The 22,448-nt window shown below is 36.9% G+C and overlaps 1 protein-coding gene across 1 annotated transcript in view; it reads right to left on the bottom strand.

The window, feature by feature from the left end:
- Positions 1–11,431: 11,431 nt before the first annotated feature.
- REL (REL proto-oncogene, NF-kB subunit) overlaps positions 11,432–22,448 on the bottom strand; it is a 37,020-nt gene continuing 26,003 nt past the window's right edge. Inside the window, exons 5-10 of the mRNA XM_043468636.1 lie at positions 19,932–20,072; positions 15,421–15,525; positions 15,104–15,316; positions 14,461–14,529; positions 14,248–14,319; positions 11,432–13,193 (exon numbers count right to left, since the gene is read on the bottom strand). Of these exons, the coding sequence (XP_043324571.1) occupies positions 12,412–13,193; positions 14,248–14,319; positions 14,461–14,529; positions 15,104–15,316; positions 15,421–15,525; positions 19,932–20,072 (1,382 nt within the window). The 3' untranslated portion in view covers positions 11,432–12,411. The remainder of the gene's footprint in view (positions 13,194–14,247; positions 14,320–14,460; positions 14,530–15,103; positions 15,317–15,420; positions 15,526–19,931; positions 20,073–22,448) is intronic.

Here is a 22,448-nt window from a genome sequence, read left to right as displayed (position 1 = left end):
GAACTTTTGTGTGAATGTTTCTCAATTTCTAGGGAAATTTTGCTACGAGAGATTTAAATAATTTGAGAAATAGTCTCTTGTAGGTTTCTTCTTGACTCAGCTTTGAATTTAGTAGATCTGCAAATGGAAGAATTAAGAATCTCCTTAGCAATTATTAGAAGACTTCTTATACTTACTATACTGGGATTATATAAAATTTCAAGAGGAAACAGCTGTATATACTTATTCCAACTATTCATGAGACAGGTTGTTGAAAATTAATGTAGGTCTTTGTTTAATTAGAACTGAAAATATTAAGTAATAAGAGTGCAATATAGTTTTTTGCCTATATAAAAATATTTTAAAATTAGTTTTGTGATCTTCTACTATAACTTGTTTAAATGTTTGTTTTTTGTTTTTTTTTTTTTAGTAACACTGAAGAGAAAGGGCCCTTTGTACTTTAAGTATCTCTTTGTCCCAAATACAGTCTTGTTCCCTTTAAGAAAAACACTGAATAGCTGGAAAAGTGAAAAAAAAAAATTGATAAAATGAAAAATTTCCTAAGTAAGATAAGTGGTTTCATTTACACATCATGTGAAATCAATTTAGAAGTTAAATTTCTATTTCTGTAAAAAGCATCTTATTTAAATAGATCTTTTCTTATGGGGTTCTGTTCTTTGATTTTTAACTCCATATAAGAAAATGAACTTTAAGCTTTCCTGAGTTGATTTTTTTTTTAAACGATAGCCTTTATTATTATAGAGAAAATATATTTTATAACATTTTTCAATTTTTTTCATTTTGAAATAATTTCAAACTTGTAAGAAAAGTACAAAGACTGTTTTTTCCTGAAATATATCACCTCAAATACACTAGGTGTGTAATTCCTACAAATAAGGACAAATTCTAACAAGGATATTCTTCTACTTCATCACAATATAACTATCAAAATCAGGAAATTAACACTAATATTACTATTTTTTTATTATTTATATATTTATTTATTTGCCTGCACTGGGTCTTAGTTGCAGCATGCAGTATCTTTTTAGTTGCCACACGTGAGATCTATAATTCCAAGATGTGGGATCTAGTTGTGGCATGCAAACTTTTAGTTGCGGTATATGGAATCTAGTTCCCTGACCAGGGATTGAACCCGGGTCTCTGCTTTGGGAGTATGGGAGACTTAGCCCCTGGACCACCAGAGAAGTCCCCCTAATACTACTATAAATTAATCCACCCACCCGGCTCAAGTTTCACCAGTTGTTACAACTATGTCCTTCATAGTCAGGAATGACACTCTGCATTTAATTAAGTTTCTTTAATCTTCACCAACCTGATACAATTTGTCTTTCCTTGATTTTCTTTTTTTTTTTCTCCTTTGTATCACATTTATCTTTTTATTTATTTTTTTTTTTAGAGTTTTACTTCCCCCCCCCCCCATTTATTTTTCTTAGTTGGAGGCTAATTACTTTACAATATTGTAGTGGTTTTTGCCATACATTGACATGAATCAGCCATGGATTTACATGTGTTCCCCTTCCCGATCCCCCCTCCCGCCTTTCCTTGATTTTCATTACTTTAACGTTTTTGAGGATTTCAGGCTATTTTGTTGACTATTCCTCCTTTGGGCTTGCCTGAAAGAAACTGAAAACTTACACTGAAAACTGAGTTTATACCAGTACTTCCAACTCCAACCTTCTTCTAGTTTCTCCCTTATAATTAGGTTTAGCTTGCACCTTTCTAGCAAGAATACCCACAAATGGGAGATTACCGTCTTATATCCTTTCAGATGGCACATGATTTGATACCTGCTGTTACTGGTAACTGGGCTTTGATCAGTTAATGAAGGTGATGTGTGCCAAGCTCTTCCAATTTTTTAGTTAACCCTTTTTTTCCCTTTAATAAGTATCTTGTAGGGAGACCATCAAACTTTTCATTCACTAGTTTTAGTATTTATTGAAGACTTTCACCTGAACCAATCACAATGATTGTCAAATGATTTTCTAATTCCATCATTCCTTTACATGTACTGGTTGGCATTACACTGAATCCACATCCTTCTTGGGGATTCATGGCTTCCTATTTTATTTGATGGTTTATAATTTGTTACTGGCATTTATTTTTATTTCTAAGTGTTGACTTGGCCAGTGGATACCCCTTCAAGCTGGCTCCTTTGTCCTTCTGACATATCCCCATCATTCCTAAAGCATGTTCTTACTTTCTAATACAAAGACATTCCAGGCTTATCTTGTATTTCATCTGCAGCCCTGAAATGGCCATTTCTCTAAGAAGAACTGGTTCCTTTTCATGGAAAATGATGGAAAAAAGATGTGCCCATTGCTACTGTGGCACTGCTGCTCCCAAGCCCTCATGGCGTGCATGTGTGCACACACACCTCTGTTTACCTACACATACTATGAGCTTATACCAGTACTTCCACTTCCAACCTTCTTCTAGTTTTCTCCCTTTCCTTATTTGCAGTTCCTGACAGAAATCTGGCTCCCATTAGCCTTAACATTTTACTTAATAGATCATTCCCCTTGATAAATAACCAATCTTCTATTGCCACACCCTTATACAAGATCGATGAGATTCCCCTCCCTCCTCCCCTCAAATGTTCCTAGGCTCCACACTGTAATCCCACACTGGGCTGGCACTTTTCTCCCTGTGGCAGATGTAACTCTTACCTTGCGCAGAATAAGCAAATGGTTTTTGTTCTGAATTGCTGAAGAAGGGAGAGACACAGGGAAGCAAATAAGGCAGAAAGGCAGAAAATGAAAATCTTTTAAGAAGGCATTTTGGTACTAAACAGAATTATAATTTTAAAGGACAGTTACATATGCAAATATATTCAGCTATAGCATTCCATAAAGATGTCTAATGTTTCTAAGCAACCAAAACTGCCTTCTTCTGTAAGGCGTATGCTATAAATATAAGAAAATCTCAAATGTTTTAAAAGTCAGATAGCAAATTTTTGTAACGGCTTTAGAATTTTTTCCATTTATTATCAAGAAAAAAATCACTGTATACAAGATATTACAAAAGTAATAAAATATTCTGTACAAAAGACATTTTGACATTTTAAAAATGATTTCAGCTTTTAAGTATCAGACTTAACATTAAATAATTAAACACTGAGAACTTTTAAAAATCATTTTTTCAGTGCTTCCAAATTCATTAGTCATTAAGAAGCATATACAAATATTTAGAACACCTAAAAAAATAGAAGTCATCTAGAAAAGGGTTCATCCAGTTTGAGCCATGCATTTAAGAATGCCCATTACCCAAAAACTTGGTGGTTTCCTTTCTGTCTCATCTTAAAGCTGTCTGAAGTGTGCACCACGAGCTCAGCTGTGTCTGACTCTTTGCTACCCCATGGACTGTACCTGCCAGGCTACTCTGTCCATGGAATTCTCCAAACACGAATACTGGAGTGGGTTGCCATCTCCTTCTCCAGGGGATGGTCACAATCCAGGGATCAGTGATCAGTATTTTTATCTAATTACCAAATAAAATCAAGTGTGTCACCAACGAAGTCTCCTGAGACTAAATTTCAGAAATAGATCCTCAAACACTCCAACTTATTTTTCACTACATTTTATGCAAAGCTATAATACTTGATTAAAGTTTAAGAAAATAAGCAAGATGAATGTTTGCTACCTTTAACAGAAATTTGTATTTTATTGACCTGCCCATATTCCTGAGAACTTGATTGACTGAAGCACCAACATTTTGCACTAATTACAGTTTATTACTGTTCACACATAGGTGTTTAATGATTTTTTGGTTATTCTTTAAATTTCTGAAGTCCAATAGTAAACTGAAGTTGTAGAAATAAGACATGTAAGAATAAAGAGTATAAATGCTGCTCCCTTTAAATATATAATTACTAGCAGGTGTTTTATTTTTTCTTCTAAAACTAGAGACATTTAGAATAGAAAAAATATTTAGAAGAAATAATTGTTTTGTACCTGTGTTTTATTAGTGAAGGTAGTGGGGACATGATTACTATTGAGATTTGACTTTACTCACTGATGTTAAGTTTGTACTTTAAACTCTGCTAAGATGTATTAGTTAAAATATTAATTTGACTGAATCTTAGACAAAGGCATAAAACTGGACAAGGCAACTCATATATTTCTCTCTGATTCGCTGCCCACATCTGGGCTTATAATGTAAAAAGCATGAAATTTTCTGTTACATGCAATGCAAAAAGCATATACTCCATCTCCGGAAGCAAAACAGATCAGAAATCTTTCAGTGGCCACTTCACTAAGATGAGACTCCTTTTTAGGAATACAGTCATAATACTCGCAACTTGTAGTCAATTTTGGCAAAGAAATTAAGAGTCCGAATTTGAGAACTGGAAGTCATTAATTGACCTTATCTTCAGTATACAATAGGAAATGTTCTGGAAAGGATATGGCCAAATGAAAGTCCTCCAGACCTGGCCTGGGCAATAGCTAGCCATTCTAAAGAGAAAGTCATCTCAGCGTTCTTACTAAAGAATCTAGCCCACAGTGATTTGTCACTCTGAACTGGAAGAAATGTCTGGATTGGAGATTATCAGGGCCACAGGGTATATGCATATGTTGGTTTACTAACGATACTTGATTTGTACTATACAGTTTACAGTGCTTCTTATGCATTATTTTACTTAATACAACACGCCTTGTGAGGTAAGTAGGCTGGGAACCATGTGAAGAGACAGGCCCATGGGAAGTGCCATCTGCAAAATATTATACAACTTTTAAGTGGCAGAGCTGAAGACTCAAACCCAGATGTCCTGACTGCAAATTACTCTTCCCATTTCTTTTATTTAACACCACACAGTAATTTTTTTAAATCCCTCCCTCAATAAATCAATTTATGATAGAAGAAATTATTTGGGGCTACTAGGCACCGTGGGTCACCAATTTTAAGTCTCTCTTAACACAGACAGCATAGTTCATTTTTCTGAAGCATTAGGTTAGAAATAACCCAGCTATTTGTTGTTCACTAAGGTTCTGAGTAGGGAAGCCCAGCTACCAGTGTTGAAGGCCAGTTAAGAGAGTAGGTTCTGATGACAGAAATCAGATAGTGGTTTTGAGGTTCCTTCCTGGCAAGGGGCAGGAAGGAAACTTCTGGGGATGTAGAAATGATTATTTACATATGTAAAAATTTATCAAGCTGTAAATTTAAAGTTAGCCTACTTTATGCACTTTATGTTATCCCTCAAAAGAAAAAGCCTGACATCTTTGAGAGCAAGTCGGTTGTCTCATTCACCTCTATGCCCTTTCTAGCCCCTAACATGGTGCTTTGCACATGAGACATTCAAAAATGTGATTGGTTACATGAATACTGGAGTTTCTGTGCAAGGGGACGGTGCTGAGGGAATGCCCCAAAGGTGAGATTAAACCTGCCACACAGAGCAGAGAGGAGTTAAGTTCAGAGTTCTTAGGATATTTTACAGTATCCTAAGAACTGTAAAATTTCTACCTAATACTCTTGATACTATAGGAGGCAGAGGGTAAAGTATTTCACAAGCCGGGTAATCACTGCTTTCCCTACCAGATTAAATAATCATTTAAATCATTTATATGATTTAAAAATCATATACTTGTTCACATTTTTTATAATCACATCTATGTCAATTTCATTCTTTCCCTCTGTTAATACTACCATTTATTTAGCACCAGCTAGGGATTATGCTAAGCAATGGAGTCCCAAAGGTGAATGAGATAAACTATGTAAGTGTATAATTCAGTGCGAGGAGGTCTGCAATGGGGACATGTGCAAAGCTGTGCCTCAGCTAGGGAGGCAGACCAAACATCACACAGCTCTCAAAGGCTATTTGCTGTGGTTGTGAAGAGCAGAGGCAGAGCGGACAACATGTTAAAGGCACGGAGGCCTAGGGACCTGAGAGAGGTTTTTGTTTGTTTGTTTCTCAAGGAATGCTAACTATGTAATATACTGGATTGGAAGTATGGGGAATTCTTTTTTAACTGGAGCAACATGGAAAAGATTCTTGTGAGGGAAGAAGAATGAAGGCCTAAACTAAGAATGCAGCAGAAGTGAAGCAGGGACAAATGCAAGAGAGTTTTTTAGAAGGCAGATCCAAAAAGACTTGATAACTCTTTCAGTGTGAGGAGAAAAAAGAATAAAATGATTCTGAGGCTTCTATTAAATATCTTCAGTGGCAGGGTCCATGGTAATGCCATTAATGAAAGTCAAGAATGTGACAGGAGCAGCCAGTTTTTGAGGGAAAGCTGAAGGTTTCTTCTGGGCACTCATGAGCTTAACCAGGGGAAAAAATAGCACCAACCGAGCGCTGGGATCGAGACCCTGGAACAAAAGTCAACATCAGAGAGGAGTACCCTAGGAGGGAGTGGTCAAGAGGACAGGTTATGAATCGGTTGAGCAGAGTGAAGGCTGGTAAGAACACACTAGATTTGACAAGGGAGGGTATCTGGTTACTTCCCAGGATATCCTAAGTAAATAGGAGGAGAAAAGAGAAAGCCTGACAGGCTAAAGAATGACTGGGAAGTGAGGAAACAGGCTGAACATACTTCATACAGCTGGACAGCGCTGGACGTGAAGGGAGGGAGCATGACAGCAGTGGGATAAGTGTTTATTCTTGCTCTTTTAAGCGAGAGGAAACATTTACTGTGTTTATACAAGAAAAGCACTAAATGTTACATGAGGATACAGAAACAAGATGGAAGAGAAAAGGAGGGAACTGCTATATAAGAAGAGCTTACAAAGCAAGAGGTCCGTTTTTCTTCAGAACTTTAAGTGAGGTGACAGAAGAACAGATGAAAGTATAACCACATTTAGAGAAAAAGAAGAAGTAAGCTGCCAGTTTTTTAAAATTATAAAATAAAATTTATGATCAATAAATAGCACCTGAAAAGTTAAAAAACCTTGGGAAATACTCTGAATACAAATTTAGCAGGACCTTACTTCCACTTAGACAGGAAAAAACCTGCAGAACAAGTTGGTTGTTTAATTTAAAATATCCTAACAGTGTTTAAGCTGATAAGTGCAAGTTAATACAAAATTATACGATTCTGTATTTAAAAAGAAGTTCGTCATCTATAAGCCACTGTCTGGAGATATCCGGGGTTCATATTTTGAACAGGAAAGAAATTATGCCTTCAGGTTTTTTCTGGTAAGTTCTACTAAAGTATATTATATGCTTATGATTTTTATAGTTGTATAATAAAAATATGTCACTTTGAAATCATAACTCAGAAATATTAGTGAGTTAGGTATCTTATTGCTTCTCAAACTATCCTGACCCCCAGTCTTATCTTGTTCTCCCTCCTCATTTCCTAGAATCACTCAACTCAGAATTTTAATTTTTATGACATTCACACATTCCTCATTTTGACAAAATTGACCAGTTTTTAATCATCCCAGTAAATTTATGGTTTGGTTGGATACTGTGCTATGCTTAGTCACTCAGTTGTGTCCCACTTTTTGTGACCCCATGGACTGTAGCCCACTAGGCTCCTCTGTCCATGGGGATTCTCCAGGCAAGAATACTGAAGTGGGTTGCCATGCACTTCTCCAGGGGATCTTCCTGACCAAGGAATCGAACCAGGGTCTCCTGCATTGCAGGCAGATTCTTTACCAGCTGAGCTACCAGGAAAGCCCCTATATAAGTGAAAAGACATTGTTTATAGCTAGGAATATGCTCAACAATTGTGGTAGGGTCTAGTTGTAAAATAAACTAGGTCTTTAATAAATTACTTAGCATCACAATTAAGATTACTGTCCAAATTCTACAGTCATTTTGTCACTGGAATTACTTTGCTTTCAAATAGTTTTGAAAGCAAATAGCTTTGAAAGCAAAGTAGTTAATCATCAACCTGAATGATTGATTCTGATATACATGATTCTGATATAATAAACTGAATGTCACATGAAACAGACTGAAATGTCACATGAACTATAAAAATCATAAACATTTAATAATTAAAGCTATTTTTTCTTTCAAAAACCAAAGTTCTATTAGTAATACTCTGAATGCTCAATACTTACTAAGTGTTTAATATGAAGCAGACATGGTTCTACAAATGCAGGGTTCAACAAAAACAGAAAACTTTGCCCTCATGAAGCTTATATTCTAGTATAGGAAAACAAAGACAAACAAACAAGAGTCAGATCATGATAAGTGTTATGGACAAATTTAAAGGAGGGGAGACATGGAGTACCAATGTATATACAGTTAAGGAAGGCCTTGATCAAGTAACAGTTGAGTGAGAGTGAAGGGTGCAAGGTGTGAGCTACATATACAGCTGAGAAAAACATTAAAGGCAGAGGGAACACCAACACCAAAGGGTCTGCAACAGGAGTCTACTTAGGTTTTTTGGTCAAAATTCATTTTTATTAATAGAAAATACACTTAATTCCAGTTGTTATACTTAAGTGAAAGTGAAAGGCACTCAGTCGTGGCCAACTCTTTGCAACCCCATGGACTATACAATCCATGGAATTCTCCAGGCCAGAATACTGGAGTGAGCAGCCGTTCCCTTCTCCAAGGGATCTTCCCAACCCAGGGATTGAACCCAGGTCTCCTGCATTGCAGGCAGATTCTTTATCAACTGAGCTACCAGGGAAGCCCATTGTTACAATTAAAGTTGCTAAAAAAAAAAAAATCACCACTTAATCCTGTTTTAACTAAGAAAATGAAACTGTGGCTTAAAAAAAAAGTACTCAGCACCATTTACTCATTTATATTCATTAGCTGCTTATAACTGTACTTGGTATTTTTGAAGAGGAGTGCTGAAGCCAGAGAGCCTGGAGTTGAATGAGAAGGGGAAAATGGTAGTGGGTGAGGTGAGGAGAGGAAGGGAGTGTGGGCCTAATTTTAAGGACTTTGGTGTCTACTCTGAGTGAGACGGGGAGCCACTGGATAGTTTTGAGCAAGTGATTATGATTTCATTTCTTTTAAAAAGAATCGCTGTGGGTACTCAACAGAGAACAGACTTGCCTAGATAATTCAATCTAGGCAAGAGAAGATATGGTCTGGAACAGGATATTAACAGCAAAGGTCAAAAGAGGTTGTCAGCTTTGGATATATTTCAAAGGTGGGGCCTATCATATTTGCTGGTGGATTGGATATGGGAGATAAGAAGAAAGAAGCAAAGGTGACTCCACTGCTTTGAATATGAGCAACTAGAAACACGGCACTGCCGTTTACTGAGGAAGGACAAGCAAGTGTGGGAGAGAAGCTTAAGAACTCAGCTCCGGCGTGTTGAGTTTGAGCTTTAATTAGAATTTCATGTAGACATGTTACACCAGCTGTTCTACATACACACACAAGCTCTCTCTCTTTCTCCAAGTCTGGAGTTCAGGGGTGGGTCTAAGCTAGGGGTAAAATTTGGGAGTTGACAGCATGAAACTGGATGAGATCACAGTGAGTTTGGATGCAAAGCAGAAGAGGAAAGGTTTAAGGAAACTTCTTCCTCTTAAAACATGGATATAATTTTGGAAAACTCAGCAGTGGCCACAGGACTGGAAAAGGTCAGTTTTCATTCCAACCTCAAAGAAAGGCAATGCCAAAGAACGTTCAAACTACCGCACAATTGCACTCATCTCACATGCTAGCAAAGTAATGCTCAAAATTCTCCAAGCCAGGCTTCAATAGTACGGCGTGAACTGTGAACTTCCAGATGTTCAAGCTGGATTTAGAAAAGGCAGAGAAACCAGAGATCAAATTGCCAACATCCACTGGATCATCAAAAAAGCAAGAGAATTCCAGAAAAACATCTATGTCTGGTTTATTGGCTAGGCCAAAGCCTTTGACTGTGTAGATCACCACAAACTATAGAAAATTATTCAAGAGATGGGAATACCAGACCACATGACCTACCTTTTGAGAAATCTGTACGCAGGTCAAGAAGAAACAGTGAGAATTGGACATGGAACAACAGACTGGTTCCAAATAGGAAAAGGAGTACGTCAAGGCTGTATATAGTCACCCTGCTTATTTAACTTATATGCAGAGTACATCATGTGAAACGCCAGGCTGCATGAAGCGTAAGCTGGAATCAAGATTGCTGGGAGAAGTATCAATAACCTCAGATATGCAGATGACACCACCCTTATGGCAGAAAGTGAAGAGGAACTAAAGAGCCTCTTGAGGAAAGTGAAAGAGGAGAGTGAAAAAGATGGCTTAACACTCAACATTCAGAAAACTATGATCAGGGCATCTGGTCCCATCACTTCATGGCAAATAGATGGGGAAACAGTGGAAACAGTGGCAGACTATTTTCTTAGGCTTCAAAATCACTGCAGATGGTGACTGCAGCCATGAAATTAAAAGACACTTGCTCCTTGGAAGGAAAGTTATGATCGACCTAGGCAGCATATTAAAAAGCAGAGACATTACTTTGCCAACAAAGGTCTGTCTAGTCAAAGCTATGGTTTTTCCAGTAGTCATGTATGGATGTGAGAGGTGGACTATGAAGAAAGCTGAGCACCAAAGAATTGATGCTTTTGAACTGTGGTGTTGGAGAAGACTCTTGAGAGTCCTTTGGACTGCAAGGAGATCCAACCCAGTCAATCCTAAAGGAAATCAGTCCTGAATGTTCATTGGAAGGACTGATGCCGAAGCTGAAACTCCAATACTTTGGCCACCTGATGCAAAGAACTCACTCATTAGAAAAGACCCTGATACTGGGGAAGATTGAAGGCAGGAGGAGAAAGGGCTGACAAGATGAGATGGTTGGATGGCATCACTGACTCGATGGACGTGAGTTTGAGTAAGTTCCAGAGGTTGGTGTTGGACAGGGAAGCCTGGCATGCTGCAGTCCATGGGGTCACAAAGAGTTGGACACAACTGAGCGACTGAACTCAACTGTAAAGCTAAAGTCAAGCAATTTTAAAGGTATGGATCTAAACAGTACAAAATGTAGAGAACTCCCATACCTTGAAAGCTTACTGCCTTCTGCTCAACTTAGCATTTTAAAGGAAGTTTGAGTTACATGTAAATCTTAGCAACTCTAAAAATCCTAGAAAACCCCCTAGGGGTCACCTTGGGGTTTATTTTAGGGGTCCCCAAAAATAAAGGAATTAATTTTTCCAATGGCATAGCCATTACAGGTTTTACCTTTAATTTGCTTAAAAGCAAATATCCATTCATTCATTTAATTAAGACTACATTAATACATTATAAAAGAAGTAGAAAAAACTGAAACTGAACTGAAAAAACTGAACTTTTGCTCTAATGTTCTCCTTCAGTCTCTCCTGGGGAAATGAGGCAGGACTCTCAGGACAAAATTCTTTTTTTTTTTTTTTTGGGTCAGAATTCTTACCACAAATATTTCAAAAGAAGAAACAGTAAAGCTCTTTTAAATTTCTATTTTGGAATTTTTCTTTTGTGACTGTTTCCAACTTTGTATTCTACATACCCAAAGTATGTATGGGTTGCTTCTACATACCCAAAACAACCCAAAGTTAGCGGTTTTTTTAAATGGAAAAATTGATTTTATTCAATATTTAATATGTCAGATTTATCATACATTGGTTTATGTAAACTTTTTTTGTATGTAGGACTCCACAATGCATCATAGCCCAGGAGTTCAGTCTGTCGGATTTATCTACTTTTGAAGCAAAAGTCTTCTGTAAATGAATACTAGACTTTTTGTAACTCTTCCTGAAGTTAGGAAATGAGTTCCTCCCTCTCTTTTGGCTACAGCTTCAAGCACTGAGCATTTGTTGTATTTCAAAAAGATCTGTCTCAGCAAAACAAGAAGCTCCCAAGCCAAAATTGCCTGTTGGAGGAACCCCTTACATACCTAGTTATAAATACAGCTGACCCTTGAACAACATGGGGGTTGGGGTACTAACACTGTACTGACACTACAGTGAAAAATTTGTGTTTAAAACTCTACAGTTGGACTAACACAACATTGTAAAGCAATTATATTCCAATTAAAAAAAAAAAACTGTTAAAAAAAAAAAAAAAACTGTATAGTTGGCCCTCTGTTTCTATGGTTCTGTATCCATGAATTCAACCAACCTCCAACTGTGACATAGTAAAGAAAATCTGCATATAAGGGGACCTGCCCACACAGTTCAAACCTATGTTGTTCAAGGGTCCAAGGGTCTATGAATGTGGTATGGCATCAGTCAAGGAAACTTGACTGATATATAAAGGTAGCGTCAAAATAGCATATAAAGGTAGCATATATAAAGGTAGCATCAAAATAGTTACCTTCAAAAGGATTTAATTCTTGAATCACCATTTATATGCCTGCAATGCAGGAGACCCGGGTTCGATCCCTGGGTCAGGAAGATCTCCTGGAGAAGGAAATGGCAACCCACTCCAATACTCTTGCCTGGAAAATCCCATGGACGGAGGAGCCTGGTAGGCTACAGCCCGTGGGGTCGCAGAGTCGGACATGACTGAGCGACTTCTCTCTTTCTCTCAACATTTATATCTTACAAGTTAACTTGAAAAAATTCAAATGGAAATGAGTCATTCAATTGTTCATTCTGCATAGCTCCAATACCTGAATACTGACTATTTTGACCAAAGTTATGACTGTTTGCATTAGTACCGTTTGATGGTCCTGCCTCATTTATCATACTGTTATCTGCACAATTAAAGTCAGATCCATCAAATGCCTCTGACTGTGCAACAAAAGCAGCAGTACTAGAACTGGTGACTGTTGACATGCTGGAAGAAGACATCTGGTGGAGCTGTCTCAAGTCTCTTGGGTCTAACACTGAATTACAAGAAGGATTTTCAAGATTCATGCTCACGAGTCTCGGATTATCAGTCTCCCTCATGCTGTCATTACTGGGTGTTATCATGTTCACAGGGCAGTTAGGCAGCATGCTGGCATCAGAAATACCATATAAGTCAGCTGGTGATACGGATGATGCTTCCATTCTACCTATGTCATTAGTATTGTTATAAATACAAGCACTAGAAGCATTCAGATCACTCATTTCCAGGAATGGTGGGATAACTTGTGAATTAGAGGAGAGTGTCCCTGTTGAAAAACCACTCAGTGAATTCGTATTAACTGAGCGTGAGGTGGGGTGGGCGATTGATGACCAGCCTGAAGAAGACTGAGTACCCATTGGTAGTATGGCTGAAGCAGGATGTGACAATGTACTTGAGATGGACGCAGAGGAAGAATAGTAGGATTCTGCTTGACTTGAAACAGGCCTGGAAGTTTCTGGCAAAACTGCACCATGAGAAAACAAGTTTGGTTCTGTGGGGAAGGAAATGTATTTTTACAAAACTGAAATGAACAAAATTCTAAATTAAAATTATATAAACAACCATAAAAAAATTTTCGAGGAAATAAATGTAACACTTCAAATAAAAATGTTAAATAGGATTATAATTATTACACAAGTCCAAAGCTGAATTCCATAATACTGTTTTACAAATGCCTATAAAATAATTTGGTAAGTTATTTTGGCATAGAAAATTTCATTTCAGTTAAATGTGGAAATCTAGCTTCTGAGGCCTTATAAAGGTACTTTTGAAATTTGAAAGATAAATGTCAGAATTTCACTTAATGAGCCTCTAAATATTCAAAATCATTTCATATTCTCTTCTTTCAGGAGAAAATCGAGGGATGGAGGAAACATTAAGGATGATTGAGAAATATACATAAATTTCTAAGCCATATTATGATATAACTCACGCTAAAGTACTATAAAATTTTCAGAAAAAAATGGAGTAGTCTATATTTAATTACATATTATATGACTGCTGTACATATTAAACCAAGAAAAAGCATTGATTTAAGAACATAAAAAGAAAAAAAAAGACTTCTAAGTAACCCTGGATAATGATCTAAAGCAGAAATTGGCAACTTTTTTCCCATAAAAAGCCAGACAGTAAATATTTAAGGCTTCATGGACCATGCAGCCTCTACTGGAACTTCTTAACTCTGCAGTTATAGTACAAGAGAAGAGCCATAAACAATATGCAATCAAATGAGCTATGTTCTAGTAAAACTTTATAAGTAAATATAGGCAATTGACATTTCTAAACCATTTCTTTCATTATTACAATTACCACCATAGGAATGAAATGTAATTTCTCAAACAATAAATCCCAAAACATAATCACAGTTGCCAACAGGACTTTCAGAAGGTGAGATCAATTCATTCAATATTCATAGCATGAAAAAAATATGTAGGAATGGAATAAATCAAAGACGCAGTTTTCATTACTAAGAATGGAATTCCAGTATACTGTGCAAAACACTGGTCTCTCTGATCACAAGGAATACTCTATAGGGCATAAAATACCTTTTTTGATGAATCTTGCTTCTCCAGTTGGTCCTAGGGGGCTAGGTCTAGGTCTTTCAGGAAAATTAACTCCTGTGATAAATTTTTTCCATTATTAAATGTAATTTGAAAAACAACAGTACATCAGTTAAAATTTGAAAAACTGAATAAAGAAAAAAAAAAAAAACCCAAACCAAATTTACTTAAATACCAATCAAACCAAAATATTCTTACCACAATCCTGCCACAGTTTCTGGAAAAGCAGAGTTGTTTTTTGTTTCTTTGCTTTATTTCCATATGTGTCTGGTTAGAAAGAAATCGAGAAAATGTGTGAATCATCAATGAGTATGCTTCCTCTCCTTTAATACATATATAGATGTTTTATTCCTACATAGAAAATGCTTTAAATAAATGTACATAGCATGGATTTCTAAGTGTCACAAAGTATGTCCCAAGTCAGTAATAAAACACATTTTTCTCTTAGTAAAAAATAGTTTATAATATTCATCTTATTTTATTATTACACCTACAGGTTAACCAGTGTCAATTAATGGGTTAAGGGAAGATAAGGACCAAGATGGAGACCACTTTCTGAGTGGCAAGTTTGCCATCTATCAAGAAGGCACAATAAGGACCAAAACAGAATCTCAAATAAAAAACAAATTCTGATAAACAATCTAGATAAGTTGAAATTATTCCAGATACCTTTCCTAAGAAAGAGATTCAAAGAGCACAAAGATCAGTCAAAAATCAACAAAAAACTTTAAGGAAAAGAAAACTGTGAATAAATAACATGACTGTATTCTAATATATCTTACAAGAATATGTTCTTAGCAGGACTAAGAAACACATAAAACATTAACACAAAAGGTCATACCCTTTTCATCTGGCAAGTATCTAAAATCCATAGATTCACTAACTTCCTGATCAGAAGGTCGCCGCAACTGCATCTTTACTGTTACCGGTTCCGTTATAGCTTTGCAGTATGGTGGAGTCTTGAAAACAATGGCTACTTGACGGTGTACATCAGCTTGTGAAAAGACACCTTTTGCTTCCCACTCATTCAACACAAACCGAACTTCTATGTCATCTAGTGAATACGAAAACAAATAATTCGAACACAAAGTAAAATGTACCAATCAATTTAAAATATATTCTGAATTCAATGAAACAAACAAAAAAACCAAAAAATACCTTTCTGAACTTTGTCACAGAGTAGAAATATTTCATCTCCTCCTTTGACACTTCCACAGTTCTTGTTTACACGACAAATCCTTAATTCTGCAGTATTAGGAGCACCTAAATACAAAGGATTTTTTTTTAATGGGTTGCTACCTTAGTAATTGAGTTAGACAAGGCTGTGGTCCATGTGATCAGACTGGTTAGTTTTCTGTGATTGTGGTTTTCAGTCTGTCTGCCCTCTGATAGAGAAGGATAAGAGGCTTATGGAAGCTTCCTGATGGAAGAGACTGAGGGAGAAACTCGGTCTGTTCTGATGGGCAGGGCCATGCTCAGTAAATCTTCAATCCAATTTTCCTTGATGGGTGGGGCTGTGTTCCCTCCCTGTTTTTCACTTGGGGCCAAACTATGGTGGAGGCAATGAAGATAATGGTGATCTCCTTCAAAAGGTCTGATGAACTCATTGCTACACTTAGTGCCCCCAACCCCACAGCACACCACTGCCAACCTGCACCTTCGCCAGAGACTTCTGGACACTCAGGGGCAAGTCTGGATCAGTCTCTTGTGGGGTCACTGCTCCTTTCTCCTGGGTCCTGGTGTATACAAGGTTCTGTTTGTGCCCTCCAAGATTCTGTTTCCCCAGTCCTGTGTAAGTTCTGGAGGCTCCATGGTGGGGTTAATGGCGAGCTCCTCCAAGAGGGTTTATGCCATACCCAGGTCTGCTGCATCCACAGCCTTGTCTAACTCAATGAAACTATGAGACACACTGTGTAGGGACACCCAAGATGGATGGGTCATGGTGGAGAGTTCTGACAAAACATGGTCCACTGGAGAAGGGAATGGCAAACCACCTCAGTATTCTTGCCTTGAGAACCCCATGAACAATATGAAAAGGCAAAAAGATAGGACACTGAAAGATGAACTCTCCAGATCGTCAGGTGCCCAATATGCTACTGGAGATCAGTGGAGAAATAACTCCAGAAAGAATGACAGGACGGCGTCACAGCAAAAACAACACCCAGTTGTGGATGTGACTGGTGATGGAAGTAAAGTCTGATACTGTAAAGAGCAATACTGCATAGGAACCTGGAATGTTAGGCCCATGAATCAAGGCAAATTGGAAGTTGTCAAACAGGAGATGGCAAGAGTGAACATCAACATTTTAGGAATCAGCAAACTAAAATGGACTAGAATGGGTGAATTTAACTCAGATGACCATTACATCTACTACTGTGGGCAAGAAGAAATGGAGGAGCCATCACAGTCAACAAGAGAGTCTGAAATGCAGTACTTGGATGCAATCTCAAAATGACAGAATGATCTGTTTGTTTCCAAGGCAATTCATTCAGTATCACAGTAATCCAAGTCTATGCCCCAACCAATAATGCTGGAGAAGCTGAAGTTGCATGGTTCTATGAAGACCTACAAGACCTTCTAGAACTAACACCCAAAAAAGATGTCCTTTTCATTATACGGGACTGAAATGCAAAAGTAGGAAGTCAAGATATACCTGGAATAACAGGCAAATTTGGCCTTGGAGTACAGAATGAACTGGGCAAAGGCTAATAGAGTTTTGCCAAGAGAACACACTGGTCATAGCAAACACCCTCTTCCTACAACACAAGAGAAGACTCTACACATGGACATCACCAGATGATCAATACCAAAATCTGATTGATTATACTCTTTGCAGCCAAAGATGGAGAAGCTCTATACAGTCAGCAAAAACAAGACCAGGAGCTGACTGTGGCTCAGATCATGAACTCCTTATTGCCAAATTCAGACTTAAAATGAAGAAAGTAGGGAAGACTACTAGACCATTCAGGTATGACCTAAATCAAACCCTCACAATTATACAGTGGAAGTGAGAAATAGATTCAAAGGATTAGATCTGATAGAGTGCCTGAAGAACTATGGATGGAGGTTCACGAATTGTATAGGAGGCAGGGATCAAGACCATCCCCAAGAAAAAGAAATGCAAAAAGGCAAAAATGGTTGTCTAAGGAGGCCTTACAAATAGCTGTGAAGAAAAGTGAAAGGCAAAGGAGAAAAGGAAAGATATACCCATTTGAATGCAGAGTTCCAAAGAATAGCAAGGAGAGATAAGAAAGCCTTCCTCAGTGATGAATGCAAAGAAATAGAGGAAAACAACAGAATGGGAAAGGCTAGAGATCTCTTCAAGAAAATCAGAGACACCAAGGGAACATTTCATGCAAAGAGGGCTCAATAAAGGACAGGAATGGTAGGGACCTAACAGAAGCAGAAGATATAAAGAAGAGGTGGCAAGAATACACAAGAGAACTATACAAAAAAAGATCTTCACGACCCAGATAATCACCATGGTGTGATCACTCACACTCAACTAGAGCCAGACATCCTGGAATGTGAAGTCAAGTGGGCCTTAGGAAGCATCACTACAAACAAAGCTAGTGGAGGTGAGGGAATTCCAGTTGAACTATTTCAAATCCTGAAAGATGATGCTGTGAAAGTGCTGCATTCAATATGCCAGCAAATTTGGAAAACTCAGCAGTGGCCACAGGACTGGAAAAGGTCAGTTTTCATTGCAATCCCAAAGAAAGGCAATGCCAAAGAATGATCAAACTACCACACAATTTGCACTCATCTCACACGCTAGCAAAGTAATGCTCAAAATTACTATGATTTTTCCAGTAGTCATGTATAAATGTGAGAATTGGACTATAAAGAAAGCTGAGAGCAGAAGAATTGATGCTTTTGAACTGTCGTGTTGGAGAAGACTCTTGAGAGTCCCTTGGACTGCAAGGAGATCCAGCCAGTTCATCCTAAAGGAAATCAATCCTGAATATTCATTGGAAGTACTGATGTTGAAGCTGAAACTTCAATACTTTGGCCACCTGATGTGAAGAACTGACTCCTTGAAAAAGACCCTGATACTCAGAAAGATTGAAAGTGGGAGGAAAAGGGGACAACAGAGGATGAGATGTTTAGATGACATCACCAACTCAATGGACATGAGTTTGAGTAAACTCTGGGAGCTGCTGATGGACAGGGAGGCCTGGCATGCTGCCGTCCATGGGGTTGCAAAGAGTCAGACACAACTGAGCGACTGAACTGAACTGAAACTTAATAATACATTTTATTCCTCTTTGATGGAAAATTTTAGGAAAACAACTTACAGGATAGATAGCAATAAAAACTTTAGTGTATAAACAAATAAAGGACACTCAATACCTTAATCTTCCATATCTATCCCTTTCCTTTCTTAATAGCATTGCCCTGGTTTATTTAGAGCTTTGTGATTTCAATTCTAGACATTAACACATCTTCTAATTAAATCTCCCTGCTTGTAAACTGTGATTTTTCCTATCCATCCCATACACTCTCAGCAGATTAAACTTTTAAAATCACGACCATAACCCTATGGCAATGCAGTTTTCATACTTCCTATTATCTGGTCAACATTATTCCAATAATTCCCTGGTATTCAAAGCTCTCCATGATGAGGACAGTCTGATTTACTTTACCTTTATAACTCTACGTTCCACTACCTTTTTGCATATAGAACTGGTATAGTCATACATCACTGGTGCACACATATGTTAAGAGTATACATACACAGAAATATTTGAGGGCCATTTCATAATCTTTAAAACTATAAATATCCAGATCCTTTAATCTACCATTTGCCAACATTTCTACTTCTACAAATTTATGCTAGGGACATCTGCACAAGATAGGCACATACAGGATATATTTATTGCAGTACAATTTGTTAAAGGGAAAAGAAAAAAATTGAGCGGGAAACAAACCAAATGCCTTGTAACAGGCTAATGATTTATAAAATTATGATACAGTTATATCATATGCAGCTAATGAAAAGAATAAGGTACCCGAAAGGGAAAGAAGTTCAAGATATGTTTCTAAGAGGAAAAAAAACAGTTAAAAAAAAAATCAGTGATGATTTTTCAAAAAGTTGCCAAAAATAAATGGTGTGAATGATGATGATGATGAGATGAGGTATTTGTTGTATATATATTAAGAAGAAACTGATGAAATATCTTTCTAGAATGAGATTATAGGAGGTTTACTCTGCTTATTATCTACTTCAGATAGATAACATCTACTCCATAATGTTTGAATTTTACCATAATGAGCATACTCGTTTTTTTAAATTGCCAAAATACTTTAAAAAATTTTAAAAAGCTAACATTGGGACTTCCCTGGTGGTCCAATGGTTAGGAATCTGCCTGCCAATTCAGGGGACATGGGTCCAATCCTAGGCTGGGAAGATTCTACATGATGCAGGGCAACTACGCCTGTGCATCACAACTACTGAGCCCAAGTGCTGCAACTACTGAGCCAGTGCCCTAGAGCCTGTGCTCCACAACAAGAGAAGTCACCACATGAGAAGCCTGTGCACCTCAAAGAATTAGCCCCTGCTCTCTCCAACTAGAGAAAAGCCCATACAGCAACAAAGACCCAGAGTGGCCAAATACATAATAAAATAAAAGTCAAGGCTACAAATACAAGAAAAACAAATTACTTACGGTTGTCATAAATTGGATTGGAGACAACAGGAGGTAGAGCAGTTGCCAAATTACCATGTTCATCAGGGAGGAAAACTTGAAAACATAATCTCACCACGTTGAGGTCACAATCTTCAATATCAAGCAGCTGTTGTTCAGGGACTGAATAGTACATTTTTAAAAAAATAAGGATATAGAATAGTCACATAGAACTAAAGCCCGGTTAAGTCCTCCTCCCTGCCCAATACAGCCAATAACCTTTAGTAGCATCCAAATCTGTACTAACAAAAATACAATGGTACACAATCTCAAGCCAGCCTTTTATGCTTTTCATCATATATTTCACTATCCATAATTCATAAGTAATGACCATGGTCAGGAAGTAACTATCCCAGTCATTTGGTATTTAAAGCAGAACCCCAAAGTTGCATAAATCAAATTTTTACAAAAAATGGTTGTAGGTTTTACACAACAGAGACTAGGCATTCATTCATTAATTTAACAAATATGTATTTAGTTCAGTCATGCATTAAGGACTCTGCAAATTATCTCCAAAATCTGCATAAGAATTACTCCATTTTACAGGTGAGGAACTGATTTTAAAGAAATGAAATTACATATCTAATGTTTCACAACTAAGAAACGGCAGAGAAGAATTCAAACTCAGGCCACTGATTCCAGAGCCTATGCTCTTAAAAAAACTGAACCCTATTACAAAATTTTACATATGCGTTGCATAAAAATGACATACACAGGAATATTTACTAAAACTTAGATCAATATTTTAGGGATCAAATACCAAGAGGATACTAAATGAGTTAAGTCAGCTAGTTTCCTTAAGAAATTTTATGTGCAAACTTAACTTTCCTCAAAAAAAAAAAAAAAACCACAAAAAATCCATAGCAGGAAAATTTTACAGTTCTGAAAAAAATTGTTTTAAACATGCTTTATGACAAAATATAATGACAGTCTGTTAAACTGCTATTTAAAATAAGTCTAGTTCCAAAGGAAAATATAACTGCCTTTTCAAAGAATACTATAAGGTGTAGCAATCAATGATAACTAACAGCCATGTTTATAAAAAGCATGAAATACATATATTAAATAATATGAAAATTTTATTTTTCAAAAAGCATTGAAACTTGAAATATGAAATCTGAAAACAGTTAAAACCCAAATTCTTTATTCTCACAGTTAGCAATAATAAAAATGACAATGTATTTTTGACTGTTTTCATTTAAACTATACTCAGTAGCTATCATGATATTAAAAATTATTCCACTGTCAGCATTCTTAAGCCTACAATTCCAAAGAGCCTACAAAAACATATGTTTACAACTAAAAGGTCAAATGTTATGAAAACACCTGTGCCACAGCAATCTCTGCTGGCACAACTAGGCAGGCAATGAGAGATCCACCTCATCAAAATAAATGTTTTAAACATTATACATTTACAGTTTAAGATAATGTTTCTCAATTCCTAAGATGAGTAATCAATACACACAAAAATAAATTAGAAAAGTGCTCTGACAAGTTTAAAAACAAACCTATATGAATGGATAAACTAACTGTGACAGCTATGTAATAAAAAAAGAACTATGAATATATACATAAATATGTATGTATCTCGAAAATGTGACGTGAACAAAAGGAACCAGATACAAAATATATACCACATGCTTTCATTTGTATGAAAATTCTAGAAAAGATTAATTGATGGCAAAAGAAAGCAAATAGCTGACTCGAGCCAGAGAGGAGAAAGGGAACTGACTGGGAAGTAGACAAAGAAATTTTGTAGTAATAGTGGAGGTAGTAGAAATATTTCTCATCTTGACTATGGTGGTGTTACATACATCTGGGTGGATCCCACATCATATAAATGAGACCTCAAGAAAACTTTAAAATCTTTTAAAATAGTACATGGAAGAAAAATAAACTGGTTAATAAACCAGGAATGGGAATAAAGATGTATTTATTATAAGTCAGGATCAAAGAAACCCAGAGAGGTAAGTTCAGGATAAGAGACTTCTTGTTTTCCAGATATATCTTGCCAATTTAGAGGTAGCTTGAGGATGAGAAATTGAGGTGACCTTTCAAAAGACTATAGATGAAAAATAAAGGAGTGCAGGGTCTGCCAAAGATAGAGAATCTGATAAATGCCCAGTGCTTTGGCTGGGGCTCTTGAGAAACTAAACCCAGAGTAAGAGTGAACTGAATGGAAAGATACCAGACCTCACAGGGATAAAAGCCCAGCTTCAAATAACCTAAATCATTCACTAATTTTAGATGATCTCAGACTTCTAGTGTGACTAGCCACCTACCACAAGAAAGCATTCTGAAGGGAGATTACATCCTAGACCTCAAAACTCTAAGTATAAGGTGACTGGTGAAAGTGAAAGTTGCTTAGTTGTGTCTGATTTTTTGTGACCCCATGGACTATACAGTCCATGGAATTCTCCAGGCCAGAATACTGTACTCTATTTTAAATAAGCAGGCATAAGAAAGAAGTGAAAGTGAAAGTGTTAGTTGCTCAGTCAT

The sequence above is a fragment of the Cervus canadensis genome, chromosome 5 (assembly GCF_019320065.1).
Source record: "Cervus canadensis isolate Bull #8, Minnesota chromosome 5, ASM1932006v1, whole genome shotgun sequence".
Taxonomy (NCBI): domain Eukaryota; kingdom Metazoa; phylum Chordata; class Mammalia; order Artiodactyla; family Cervidae; genus Cervus; species Cervus canadensis.
The sequence above is the reverse complement of the archived record's forward strand: the minus strand, read 5'-3'. Positions and strand labels throughout refer to the sequence as shown.